At 36.4% G+C, this 14,795-nt stretch overlaps 1 protein-coding gene and 1 pseudogene across 1 annotated transcript; both read left to right on the top strand.

The window, feature by feature from the left end:
- Positions 1 to 72: 72 nt before the first annotated feature.
- Positions 73 to 12,890, top strand: Fam229b (family with sequence similarity 229 member B). Its single transcript, XM_020177821.2, has 4 exons — positions 73 to 148; positions 9,044 to 9,197; positions 11,269 to 11,407; positions 12,574 to 12,890. The coding sequence occupies exons 3-4, from the start codon at positions 11,283 to 11,285 to the stop codon at positions 12,689 to 12,691; spliced, it is 243 nt and encodes an 80-aa protein (XP_020033410.1). The 5' UTR covers positions 73 to 148; positions 9,044 to 9,197; positions 11,269 to 11,282; the 3' UTR covers positions 12,692 to 12,890.
- Positions 12,831 to 12,931, top strand: LOC141416301 (U6 spliceosomal RNA; annotated as a pseudogene).
- Positions 12,932 to 14,795: the final 1,864 nt, after the last annotated feature.

Below are 14,795 nucleotides of genomic sequence, written 5' to 3'. Positions count from 1 at the left end.
GGGCCAGGCTCAAGGGGGGAGGGGTGACCCTCAGAAGGCCGCGCAAGCGCACTTACGTCTAACCGTTACCATAGCGACTAGGCCTCGCGGCCTCAAATCCTCGCTGCCTGGTCAACATCTTTGAGCGTTGGCAGCTCCGGAGGCCGGGGTAACTGACGGGTACTTGGGCTATGGATTGGTATTTTAAATACTTGTCTCTAGATAGTCCATGGGCCATCAGGGGTTTGGTCATCGTTCATAATCTCAACATCCCGGGCGGTGGGCTAGTTACCGTTTACTCACATTCCACCCGACCCCGTGTTGGCGTCGTTATTCAACCAGCCAACCCTTTGTTTTAAGAGAAAACGAACAGTGTCGGTGAGCACAGAGAAATCTCGGACACCACCGAGGCTAGGGATGCTTTGATTAAAAAAGCTGAGTTCAGAAACCCGACCGTGATTGTTGAACGCGCTGTCCTAGAGCGCCCGCCTGCCCAGAGGCTCCGAGTTCAAAGCCAGCACCGCAGAACCAAAACCAAAACCAAAACCCAGCTCCAACAAGCCTACTGAAGACACACGCACGAAGTACTCAAGACTGAATTAAAATATTATGTGGCGCTGACAATTAGTACTGTAGGATTCAGTGGACAGTGGATGTGGCAGAGGAATTAAGAGTCTGATGGAACAGAGATTTAAAACTAGGATTTGATATATACACAGTGTTTAGAAGGGACAGAGAAGGAAAGGTTTGAGCAATCAGGCATTCCTGAGAATTACCACCTCCTTATTGGAGCTGGAGTTGCAGTCAAACACTTCAGGTCTTAATGAAGTCCCAAAGTCTGGATCTTCCAAAATTCATAAAACTTGGACAAATTTATAGGTAGTAAAGCAAGTAGATCTGTATCAGTGAATTATGGTGCCTGTTCATCTGGTATTCTGGCCTTTACAGAGTTGTTACCCCTTCTGTAGTCCCAGTCACTGTACTCTAGAAGCCATACATGGGAAAGAAGTTAAATTAAGAAAGTCCTAGGCAAGGCATGGCTCATGCCTGTAATTCCAGCTACTCAGGAGGCAGTTCAAGTCCAGCCCTGGTAAAGTTAGTGAGACCCCCATCTCAGCAAACAAGTTGGGTGTAATGGTACACATGCGTAATTCCACCTACATAGGAGGCCATAGGTAGGAGGAATGTGGGCCAAGGCTGGCCTCAGGCAAAAACTTGAGACCCTGTCCCAAAAATAACTAAAGCAAAAAAGAGCTGGGGCATGGCTCAAGTGGTAGAGCATCTGCCTAGCAAGCATGAGGCCACGAGTTCAAAACTCCAGTGCCACCCCCAATAAAAGAAAGATCTAATAAATCTTAATAGCTTCAGTCTGGAGAGAATCAGACTCAGATGATTCTGCTTAAGAATCAAACAAAGTTGAACCTTCCATACCAGCCATATCAGGACCTAAGTATAGGCAAGATCAGGTTAGCCAAGCTAGGAACAGCAACCTGCCCATAATCCTACAAGCAAGATAAATGTTTTTACCTGAAGCCACTAAGATTTTGGGGTGTAATAGTATTGAAGAAATAGGTGAGTGACACACAGAGAAAATAGACTGAACAGAATTTCATATACTAAATATGAGTAAGAGAGAAAAAAGTATTAAGAATCATGCAGATTACTGCTACAAAAGGAAAGAAAGAGGGAAGGAAATAAGATGGCATATACATGACCTGGAATAAAAGCTAATGTAAAGTGAGAAAAGAGAATTTGTCATATATACTCTGCTGTCGAAGAACTTAATATGAATACAATAAGGCAGGAACTGGGAGATAAGATGTTTAAATAATGAGAAATAAGCTCTGTGAGGGCTGAGTCTTGCCTGTTTTGCTCATTACTGTATCCCTGGTATTTAAACCCTCGCCTTGTATACAGTAGATACTAAATAAATAATGAACAACAAAATAAAATGGAGATAAAAGAACTAAGGAAATTAGCTAAAGACCAAACCATTCACCTTATAGGACTAATAAATGATTTATAAAAGCATGAAGAAGCAGACTAGAGAGATAAAAATTGCTGGTAGAGAGGAAATGCTCGAAGTAATCACAGAAAATGCTGAGACAAAGGACAAAGATATTCAAACTATTAGAAGATAATATATATGGAGAAGAAAAAAGGCTCAACATAAGATTAATAAGCACATATGAAATAGAGATGCAGCAAAGAGATGAAAAAATGCACTTATTATAAGACTAATGAAGAAAAATCTATGGGTTGAATGGATATACCATGATCCATGGAAAAATTTCTTTAGAACAATCAACAGAAAGGAATCTATCCTGATCAAGTTATTCCATTTTCAGAATAAAGAATTCTTTAAGTACCTGGGGAAGAAACAAGAAAGGGGATAGAAAAACAATTGGGCTGCTTGACTCACCTATAACATGTCCAGTACTGGAAAACTGAAAAAATTTTAGAAAGTTTTGAGTGGGAATATAATGTGTTCCATGAAAATTATACTTCTACAACTTTCCAAGTATTTGGAAATACTTGGAATATTTTCCAAATATTTAAGAATAGCTTAAATTTGTGAGTACTACATCCCCATTTTTATTATTGATTGCATATTGCCATTTCTGAGCTCATCTATTGCTTAGTAACTTGACAGGAGCAACCAACATGTAATTAACATTGTTTTCCAGCCTCTTTCTCTAGTTTGTTAGTTAAATCATGTTTTCTTGATTATCACAGTTTTCTAAAGGTTTTATTTCAATAGTTTGTCACTGAATAACATCATAATACTTTTAGTTTCCAACAACTGTTTTCCTTGTCAACTTTTGCTTGACTATTAGATAGTGACTTATATTTTAGGTCTTCTTATGGAAGTCTGGACTTAAGTCTGTACAAATCAGGATAAACTTTGCAATAGTGTGGTAATAACCAGCCTTAAAATCTCAGTGCTGATTAGTGCATACAGGTGTGGAAACTACCCAAGACTGAGGAAAGAACCACTTGAAACAAGAAGGCAAAAAATTCCTACAGTTCACACAGAGTTGGGTCTAATTCACCTTCCCAGGATTGTGAGTTCTTCGAAGAGTCCTTGTAATCCATGGAGCATTGAGTGAGTACTCAGAAAGGTATTGCCTCAGTACCAGACACAAATTGGCCCTATATAAAAGGCTGCTGTGATATAGCCTAAGAAAACATAGAAACAAACTTTAAAGAACCACACTATTTCTTTTTTTTTTCTTTTATTATTCATATGTGCATATAAGGCTTGGGTCATTTCTCCCCCCTACCCCCACCCCCTTCCTTACCACCCACTCCGCCCCCTCCCTCTCCCCTCTACCCCCTCAATACCCAGCAGAAACTATTTTGCCCTTATTTCTAATTTTGTTGTAGAGAGAGTATAAGCCATAATAGGAAGGAACAAGGGTTTTTGCTGGTTGAGATAAGGATAGCTATACAGGGCATTGACTCACATTGATTTCCTGTGCCTGTGTGTTACCTTCTAGGTTAATTCTTTTTAATCTAACCTTTTTTCTAGTTCCTGGTCCCCTTTTCCTATTGGCCTCAGTTGCTTTTAAGGTATCTGCTTTAGTTTCTCTGCATTAAGGGCAACAAATGCTAGCTAGTTTTTTAGGTGTCTTACCTATCCTCACCCCTCCCTTGTGTGCTCTCGCTTTTATCATGTGCTCAAAGTCCAATCCCATTGTTGTGTTTGCCCTTGATCTAATGTCCACATATGAGGGAGAACATACGATTTTTGGTCTTTTGGGCCAGGCTAACCTCACTCAGAATGATGTTCTCCAATTCCATCCATTTACCAGCAAATGATAACATTTCGTTCTTCTTCATGGCTGCATAAAATTCTATTGTGTGTAGATACCACATTTTCTTAATCCATTTGTCAGTGGTGGGGCATCTTGGCTGTTTCCATAACTTGGCTATTGTGAATAGTGCCGCAATAAACATGGGTGTGCAGGTGCCTCTGGAGTAACCTGTGTCACAGTCTTTTGGGTATATCCCCAAGACTGGTATTGCTGGATCAAATGGTAGATCAATGTCTAGCTTTTTAAGTAGCCTCCAAATTTTTTTCCAGAGTGGTTGTACTAGTTTACATTCCCACCAACAGTGTAAGAGGGTTCCTTTTTCCCTGCATCCTCGCCAGCACCTGTTGTTGGTGGTGTTGCTGATGATGGCTATTCTAACAGGGGTGAGGTGGAATCTTAGTGTGGTTTTAATTTGCATTTCCTTTATTGCTAGAGATGGTGAGCATTTTTTCATGTGTTTTTTGGCCATTTGAATGTCTTCTTTCGAGAAAGTTCTGTTTAGTTCACTTGCCCATTTCTTTATTGGTTCATTAGTTTTGGGAGCATTTAGTTTTTTAAGTTCCCTATATATTCTGGTTATCAGTCCTTTGTCTGCTGTATAGCTGGCAAATATTTTCTCCCACTCTGTGGGTGTTCTCTTCACTTTAGAGACCATTTCTTTTGATGAACAGAAGCTTCTTAGTTTTATGAGGTCCCATTTATCTACCACCCTATTTCTAAATAACTCGGTCCTTGACCAAAATTCAAATGTACTTTTGAGGACTAAAAATAAAATTGTTCAACAATGTAAAATTTACAAGGCCTGGGATTCAAATAAACATTTCCAGATATGCAAAGATGAACCCCATAATGAGAAAAATCAGTGTAAAACAGACCGAGGAATGGCAAAAATGAAGGAATTAGTAAACAAAGACATTAAAATAACTATTATATCCACTATATGTCCAAGAAAGCAAAGGCATGAACAGATTAAAAAGAGACAGTCTATATATGTATATATAAACAGATCCAAACTGGACTTCTGGAGGTGAAAAGTCCCATGGCTAAGATGAAAAATGATGAAATTTAGAGCAGATTGTCTAATCTGCAAAAAGAACAGGAGCAATGAACTTAAGAAACACAGAAATGGAAACTATCTAAAATGGAGAGCAAAATTATTTTTTAAAAAGGATCGGTGCACTGGGGAACAACTTCAAACAGCTTAATATGTATAATTGGAGTTCTAGGAGGGAACACAATGCACTTGAAGAAATAATGCCTGAAAAATTTCCAAATGGGATAAACATGAACCCACAAATCCAAGAAACTCAATGAAACTTAGGCATAAGAAACAAGAAGAAAACTACACCAGGGTCATTAAAATCAAATTGCTTAGCATCAGTGATAAAGAACACTCTTAAAACCAGCCAGAGGGAAGACTCGACTATATACAGAGTTAAAAAGAACAAGATTGGACTTCTTGTTGGAGGCAATGCAAGCCAGAAAATAGTGGAGCAAAATCTGAAAAGTAAAACAAAAAACATCCAAGTTAGGATTCCTTACCCAGTGAAAACACTGGTCAAAAATTAAATACTATTGCTGAATGAATTAATCACCAAGATATCAGCACTGTTCAATGAAAACCTTTAGGCAAAAGGAAAATGATGTTGAATGAAAATCTGGACCTACTTGGTATAAAGAACATTTAAAATGATAAATATGTAGAAAATGTAAAAGACTTGTTTTTTTTCCATTTTATTAGCATATGTTCATTGTACAGGGGGATTCATTGTGCCAATTCTGAATAGCCTTACATTGTATATTGGTTGTATTTGCCCCCACAATCTCCCTGTGCAACTCCCTTTCTGAAGACACCTCTTGTTTTAAAAAATATTTTAAAAATTGCTTAATAAGAAACTAACATGTTAAGGCATTTCTTACATAGGTAGAAGTAAAATGTGACAAAATCACACATGACAAGAAAGGAAATGGGATATACCCTTCTCAGGTTCTTTTAGTATATGTAAGGGGTAAAATGTCATTTGAAGGCAGACTGTGAAAAGTGAAAGTTACCTGAAAATAGCCAAAAATAAAATACAAGGATGTATAGAAATAAACCAATAATGGAGAAAAAAGAGTCATAAAATATATTCAGTTGATCCAAAAGAACAGACTAATAAGAAAAGGGAGCAAAGATGGCACACATAGAATATAAATAGCAAGATGGCCAATTTAAATTCAAACATCAATTCAATGTTAATAGTCAAAACACCTTAATTTAAAACACAAAGGTCATCAGAAGAGATATAATGAGCAAAACTCAACTACATACTATTTATAAGAAACTCACTTTGAATATAAAAACCAAATAGGTTAAAAGTAAAACAATGAAAAGATATGGAATACTAACATTAGTCCTACAAAAATTTCAGATAAAAATTTAAAGCAATATTATCAGGGATAAATATAATAATGATGGTGTCAATTCAAGAAGACATAGGATACTCAATATGCACATAATAGAGCTTGAAAAAATAAGGCATAAGTGTCAGAATAGCAAGGAAAAATAAGTTCACAATTATAGCTAAAGATTTTAACATTACTATTTCAATAATCAATAAACAAGTACAAATAAAAAAGAATACAGGAGTTGAGTGATCTGTTAACCAACTATCAATATAGAACACTTCATCCTACAATCACAAAAGATACATCTTTTCTAATACATATGAGACATTTACTAATGTAATACATATTCTGGCAATAAAACAAGTCTCAGCTAATTAAAAAGATTTAAATCATACAAAGACTATTTGACAAAAATGAAATCTAATTAGAAATAAAAGAACATTCCAAAAAATAGAATATTCTTAAATATTTGAAAATTAAGCAATATAATTATAAATAATTCATGTCAAAGAAGAAAACAAAAAGAAAAATATTATTTTACATGTATTTAACAGTTTTAAAGGAAAAACTAGCAAAGAAATGAAAAGACAATTTGAACATTTGTGGAATGCAGGTAAAGTAGTACTTGATGGATATTTATAGAAGAGATGTCCCAAATCAGTGACTTAAGTTTCTTCCTTAGGAAATTTATCAAAGAAAAGCAAATTAAGCCCAAAGTAAACACAAGAAAAGAAATAGTAAATATTGGAGTGGAAATCAAATACATAGAAAGCAGAAACTAATAAGAGAAAAATCAATGAAACATATGTCCTGAGAAATTAAAATTCTTTGGTGGACTCTGTTGCTCATAAGATAAAGTCTCAAAGCTTTAACTTTGGCTGTGCTCCTACATGATTTGGCCTGTAATCATCTCTTGGACTTATTTCTATGCTGGCCTTTCAGATCTTTTATTGTCCTCTCTCTTGGCACATGACCTTTCTTTGCACATGCCGTTTCCTCTGTTTGTCCTTTCCCAGTCTCAATGTCTTTGTCTCCTGCCCATTTTCATCTAATTAATGCCTACACATCCTTTATATTTAGATGTGATATCCTAGTGTAGAACTTGCAAGCTCCGCTAACACAGAAAATGTGTTTATTTTTTCTCAATCTTTTATCTTTTAACACTTAACACTTGCCCGGCTCATGGTGGATTCTCAGAAAATATTTATTGACTGGAAGAATGTTTGATACTGGGTATGTTTTCTTAGGATATGATCAGTTAGAACATTACTCTTTGCATCTTATGAAACAGTATCCTGAGAATTGAAAGATCATGATTTGAAGATTTATGATAATTAAGAGAGTATATTTAGAGATTTCATCATCCTTTTACTCATCTTTTATACTTATTCATTGCTTTGTAAAGATCTGCTGTGGAGTCAAGTTCATTTTGTCTTCTGTACTGCAAAGTTTCATCAAGTCTACTGTTTGATTTCGTTACACCACTCATACCAGGAACTTGGCAAAATTTGTGTCAAATGAACTAGTTAAAATAATGGAATTAAAGAATATCTGCTCTGCAAATATTTTACTTTGTAGTTTTAATACCATTTTACAGATAAACTTTTAATGATTTATTCATAATTTCAGAGTTAATATAGTGTAAAAATGGCTCATGCCTATAATCCTAGCTACTTAGGAGGCAGAGATCAGGAAGATTGTGGTTCGAAGCCAACCAGGGCAAATAGTTCACGAGACCCTTTGTTGAGCAAACCCATCACAGAAAAGGGCTGGTGGAGTGGCTTGTGGGGTCGGCCCTGAGGTCAAGCCCCAGTACCACACACACACACACACACACACAAAACACATACCTAATTCTGATACCAAATCCCATCGTTTCCACTGCTACTTCATCTCAAACATGTGAGCTATTAAACATTTTTAATATCTGAAGGAGTAAATGTTTAGGTCTTAATCATGCATTAGCTAACAATGGCCAGCAATTATTTCAGTTTCTCTGACTGTGACACAGTAAGTTAAGCTTATATATCTCTGAAACTGTCATTAATTTATTCACAGATAGCACCCTAGTAAGAAAAAAAGGTAGAGTAAGATTTGATGTAACATAAACTTAATCTTAGGTCAAATGTCATAATATGCAGGTAATCGTAAAGATTCTCATCAAGTTAAAAATGCTCACTGGCATTTAGTACTTTAGTCATTAGCTATGCAAATTGAAAAATGGTCTGCTAGAGTAATGTTCTGGCTTAAGGGTTAAACTTAAGAATTACTGAATGGGGAAGACATTGAGTGAAGTAAGCTGTGGATATAGGAGTCACAAACTGGTTGGGAGAACAACAGTTGAAGAGGTACAAAGGTGGGATCAGCAGAGAAGAAGCTCAAGGACAAGGGAACAGAATAACAAGAGCAGTACAAGATAAATTCTTCCTTTTGCAATTGTCATCATTTCTGCAATTTAGAAATTTCAAGACTGTCTTGAAGAAATAGGAAAGAAGAGGTAGTCCAGTCATATTAGAAGAGGTAGTACAGAGCAAAGAATCTCATGTAAGAAGCAATTTCGTTTGGGTTTGAGGTTGTTGAAGTGGGATGAAGGTACAGATAGATTGAGTTAATTTGGGTTATTAAGCAAAGAGACATAAAGAGAATGAGGAAAATGGGATATAAAGTGAGAGGAATCTCAAGTGTGATTTTGTGTGGATTGATAAGAATAGAAGTTTTCATGCATATGTTATAAGATGTTTAGTATTCTTGGAAAATAAGGCAGTGATAACAATAAAACCATATAAAAACTTCTTAGAAAAACATAATTTTCAGTTTGTTGCTGGAGTTACGAATTGAGACATTTGATTGTTTGGCAGGTAGGAAGCTATGTGAGAGAATCTTCTGATGTCATAATTTCTGGGCACTGGAACATTTGATCATCATTCCTTTGGCAATTCCAGCTTTCTATGGAAGGTCAGTAGAAGCAATTGATTTATTCATCTCTACAGGAATCAGACTCAGCCTATTTTGGTAAGTATGTTTCCTTGATCAAGTTAGCTAAACTTAATACGTAACAGTTAAGTTACACTAAACCATAGGTTCCTATCATGTTAATAGACCAAAACACCTTTTTCTTGATATTTGAAACACCATCTATAAAATTAATCAAATTCTTAAACCTTAATAATTTAATAATTTTTGGTTGTATTAGGGTACTTCGTTTGGTATACAAGTGCTCTATTGCTTAAGCCATACCTTTTTGCTTTAGTTTTCAGATGGGGTCTTGCACTTTTTGCCTAGGGCTGACATACGACTGTGATCCTCTTATCTATGCCTCCCATGTAGCCAAGATTATAGGCACGTACCACCATACCCTGCTTATTTTGTTGAGATGGGTCTTGCTAACTTTTTGCCTGGGTTGGCTTTAAACTGCAATGTTCCTCATCTCTATCTCCCTAATAACTGGGATTACAGGTGTGTACTACCACACCCAGCAGTAATTTAGCATTATTACCACCATTAAACATTTATTTATTAGGCATAGAATACTAGGCATAGGAAGTTTTAAGGCATTTTTCCATTTTTCCTATGCTTTGTGAGATAATAGTTGAAAACATATAAATTTGTTTAAGATAGAGTTATTAAATGTCCATTGTGTGCCAAAAACTCTTCTAGGTTTTAAGGACTCAGTAATGATAGGGAATGGGGGTATTAAAAACATTTACAAAAAGCTAGTGCACTTTCTCTCAATGGGGATACTTTTTTTGTGGTACTGGGGTTTGAACTCAGGGCCTCACATTTGCTGGGCAAGCACTCTACCACTTAAGCCACTCCACCAGGCCTCTACAGGGAGCAATTTTGACTTTCTTTCCACACCAGGGGATGCTTAGCAATGTCTGGAGACATTTATACTGTCAGAACTTTGAATACTGTAGAACATTCTACAATGCATAGGACAGTCTACCCTTCCCCAACTTTGAGTCATCTGATCCTAAATGTCAATAGTACCATGGTTGAGAAACCCCAAGTCAGAATGATGGTAACTGTTACAAACTACAAACAAAACAGGTGCTATGGAAACTTACATGATGGGGGTTATGGAAGGCTTCTTTAAGAGACTTAGTGGTTGAGTTGACCCTAGCAAGTGAAAGGTAGGAACAGTGGATGTGGGAGAGTTCCAGGCAGAGGTAACAGTAGATAGTAAGAAGTTTTTTTGTGTGTGTGTATACATCATATAAATTTCATAGCATATTTCATATATATCATATTCATGTATATACCAATATATGTTTACTAATGCTGGGTGATATCTACTAACACCAGTTAACATTTAGTGAGCACTTAGTATGTGTTAGGCACTGTTAGGCACATGGATATTCTTTAATTCTCACTAGAGGATTTAGATAATAGTAGTAGATTATATTATTCTAACTTATCCTTGAGAAATAATAGAGAAACTATTAGTCAAGTACCTTGACTAAGATACTTAATCAAGGACCAGAATGGGATTTGAACTCATATCAGTCTAACACTCTGAAGTCCGTTTAACTAGCTATTGCACTGTAATGTAGAGAGGTGGAGGGAAATAAATAATCACAGAAGCAGAAGAATTAGCTAAAGATACTTTTGTGGGCATGAAACTCTACTAAAAGGAAGAGAAGTGTGGCAGAGAGGCATGGGGGTTGTGAATAAGGGCTTAAGCTTGTTGATTATAACAAATTTTGATTTTTTTTTTATACAACAGGAATAGACTTGAAGTCCATTAATGTTAACCACAGGCTACTCATGTTAACCAAAGGGTAGAGTTTACTTTTGTTTTTTCTTTCGCATTACTAGGGATTGAACCCAGGGCCTTGCACATGGTAGGCAAGTGCTCTACTGGGCATTTTTTTTTTTATCACTTGATGACTATCTTGTATTTGTTATAAAACTTTAAATTGTATATAAAGGGTAGTTACATGATACAGTATTTTATACTTTTATAGATATTTTTAAATGTTATTTTAAGAATGTTTCTTATTCCTACAACAAATTAGTAATGTTAAAAATTTCAAATAACTCTTTGAAGACACCCCCTCATTATTATAACTTTCTAATGTAGGTTTTCGGTGAATTATGCCTTTTCGGTTTGGGACCCAGCCAAGGAGGTTTCCAGTGGAAGGAGGAGATTCTTCAATTGGGCTAGAATCAGGACTAAGCTCCAGTGCTGCCTGTAATGGGAAAGAGATGTCACCAAACAGGTGAAGTCTTTTTATCCTGACAACTTAGGAAATTTTCATTGGCTATCACCAATATGTGTGTTAGAATCCCAACCCCCAGGAATTCAAACACTGGTATTATTAAGTTAGTATTAAAAGAGCTCAGGTTTTTTTTTTTTTAACATAGAGTCTGTATTTTGTATCCATGTAAGTCTAGATCCATTCTCTTTCTCTTTTTTGGGTAAGTTTTAGGCAGATTGTTTTGTTGATAGTTTCAAGATTAGATAGCACTCAAACAAACCTTCAGTAGTGCTGTTATGTGTAGGGCACTGTGGTAGGCATAAAGCTACAAATATTGAAAAGTAAATACTTAGACCTCAGACTTAGTGTCATTTTGGCTTTGTTTAGACCTTTGGCTGAAAGAGATTAATTAATAAATAGAGTATGAAAAGTTTTTAAAATCACTTTTGCAAAATTGAAGACAACTATAATAGGATTTATTTTACTTTTCTATTGTTTACCATAGCAAAACAATAAATATTGCACTATTAAGTTTGTCATGTCTTAGAAATTTTTGGCACACACATTTAAGCTTAAGGTAGGAGCTTTAAAAATCAGAGTTATTCAAGGATGAAATAGGTTACTTTAGGAATAATGAGCTCCTCTTTAGAAATGTTCAAGGCTGGATGAGTATTTGGTGAGAGTGTTGGAAAGGAAATTCGGGATAGATGTATTTTTTAATTCAGTATCATTTAAGGGATATTTCAAACCTGAGATCTTATCAACATTTGAACACTATATGGAATTGTCCATTTGGTTTTTTTCATAAATATTCTACTTTTGAAATCATTCAACTGAAGTAATTTTTAAGGTTCATGTACAAATGAATTGCCATAGTTTGTCATTTTTGCTTATAATTATGAGGATTTTTTTTGCCATTTAGCAATCACTGTATACCTTTCTAAATGAATATCTGGAGGATTATTTTTATATTCATGAATTTCCTATAATTAAATATACAGTAACAGACATAATTTATTTGGTACATAAATCTAGAACTTTTCCTTAATCAGTACCTGTGTTATACTTATTTTGCAATGCTCAAAGAGTTCAGTGATTTTAAACAGGTGGTAATGTACAAAAACTTTGGTTTCTAAAAACAATTTCCTGTTTTCTATCTAGCCATGTCATTTGATTTTTTTATTTAGGCAACTCAGAAGATGCCCTGGAAGTCATTGCCTGACAATAACTGATGTTCCCATCACTGTCTATGCAACAATGCGAAAGCCACCTGCACAAAGCAGCAAGGAAATGCATCCTAAATAGCATCATTAAGTCTTTTGTCGAGGGTTGACTAGGTCAAGGGTAATGGGCAGTATGATCTGGTAAACAAATAAAAGTGGTGGCACTGTTGGACGATGACAATAGTTGAACTGTTTGATTTTCATAAAAAAAGACAGAAATGGTGCTCGCTTCAGCAGCACATATGCTAAAATGATGCAGAGAAGATTAGTATGGTCCCTGAGCAAGGCTGATACACAAATTTGTGAAACGTTCCATATAAAAAAGAAAAAAAATAGACAAATGAATTCAGTGAAAACATAATAAACCATCTGCTATGTCTGATAGGTAAGACAGAATAATATTTCATAATTAGAAAATACCTCAAGATCATCAATACCTGAGGAAGGCTAGTCCACCATGGTTATCAACAGGTAGGGCCCATTCTATTTGATTTTTAAAAAAATTATTTCAATCACTCTGTTAAATTTCTCTGACAAAGTTCTGAATTTTTTTCTCTATTTTCTTCACTGAGCTTTCTTAAAACAGCTACTTTAAATTCTCTGTCAGATCTTCTGTCTGTTTAGGGTCAGTCACTAGAACCTTATTTTGTTCATTTGATGTCATGTTTCCCTAATTTATCCTGATTTTTGTGACTGTGAGTCAGTGTCTGTACACTGACATGGGTGACTAATCCACTCTTCACAATATGTCTGGGTTCAGGAGTCTCCTATAGAAGTAAGCCTGTTCAGGGATGTAGGGCAGGTTGATTAGTCAGGTTGTTGAGCATTAGGTTGCAGCATTAGGGGCCACTGGAAGCCTAGGACCACTACCAGCAGCATCCTTTAGCTGCCACAGCTGATATTGTACTTGGTCATGAAACCAGAGTTTTGGACCCAAGGCCCAAACTCCTGAGATTCCATATGCCAGGTCTAGCCATGTGCCCCTAAATGCCAAATAAAAGCAGCATGGTGAATGCAGAGAAAGGAGATTTATTACACGTCTCAGGACATGCCATGGGAAGAGGTAGGGTAAGCATTCAGCTTAACTTTAGCCATCTTTACACTACAAACATGTACAGACATGAGCTATAGGTTTAATTAGACAAAAGGACTGGGGGTAGGGGTCAGAGGTATGCATAGTTAAACAATTCCAGTCATAGATGTATTCTGGTTGACCATTATCTCAGTAAAAGGGTTCCCAGAAGGGTTCCAGAGAAGAGGTTATTTCTGTCATCACTTGAGGAGAGCAGTCTGTTTCCCATGAGATGATTGCTCCTGCTCTAGGCTGCAGCCTCATTATTATAGGTAATGTCCTCATCTGGAGGGGTGGTTTGTCCTGAAAGTCTCCACTGTTCCTTACGGGAAGTTTCAGTCCCTTGTCATAAAGATGTTATCAGTTCTGTCTTTTCTGGAATCCAAGGGATTACAAAGTGACTGCAAAGAGAATGACTTACAGCAAAGACAGATCAAAATAGAGGCAGAGATGCCAGAGTTCTCCTGTTTTTAGTTAACTTGTGGACCCAATTAAGGAGTCAGTGTTTTTCAGCAAAAGCAACTTGAGCACCTCTTACAGTCATACTTAAAGCCTATGGTTGCCAGGCCAGTGTAACACTAGACCTGTGGTCACAAGGGCTTATCCACTGCTGAAGTATATTCAGGATTGAAGGCTGCTATAGTTGGCCGGTGGTGATATAGGTCAGAACTCAAGCTCATCCTATTGGAGCTGTGGGTGGATCCTAGGGGACCCTATCTATGGGTACTGGTTTGGTGTCAAGGACCAGGGGTCTTGTCCGGTGCTGGGTTTTACTGTGGTGACCTGGTACTGGCTTCCAAGGCAAAGTTCTATGCTTTCTTGCTTTTATTTCCCCCAAAAGGATGTGTCTTCACACTGTTCCACTTGGGGTTGGGAAGGTGATATGAGTTATATAAAACTGACCTTCCTTCTCTCTTCAATGTATCTTTTCTTATGTTAAAATTAGGTTCTGTGAGTTCTTACCTGGTTTCTTTAGCAGTTGGAAAGTTTTTTTTTTTTCCTGTCCCATGTGTACATTCTTACTCAAATTGATTTTTTGTGGAAGGATGGTCACTGGAGAGTTCTACTCTACCACCTTGAATAGATAGGGCCTATTCTAAATGTTTAACGTGTT

The sequence above is a fragment of the Castor canadensis genome, chromosome 1, assembly GCF_047511655.1.
Source record: "Castor canadensis chromosome 1, mCasCan1.hap1v2, whole genome shotgun sequence".
Classification (NCBI taxonomy): domain Eukaryota; kingdom Metazoa; phylum Chordata; class Mammalia; order Rodentia; family Castoridae; genus Castor; species Castor canadensis.
This window is presented reverse-complemented; position numbering and strand designations above follow the sequence as displayed.

What these genes read in the sequence shown, in the direction of transcription:
- Fam229b (XM_020177821.2), top strand. Translation starts at nt 11,283, where the DNA reads ATGCCTTTTCGGTTTGGGACCCAGCCAAGGAGGTTTCCAGTGGAAGGA. An exon ending in AAAGAGATGTCACCAAACAG is followed by an intron (nt 11,408 to 12,573) that starts GTGAAGTCTTTT and finishes TTTTTTATTTAG; the next exon opens with GCAACTCAGAAGATGCCCTG.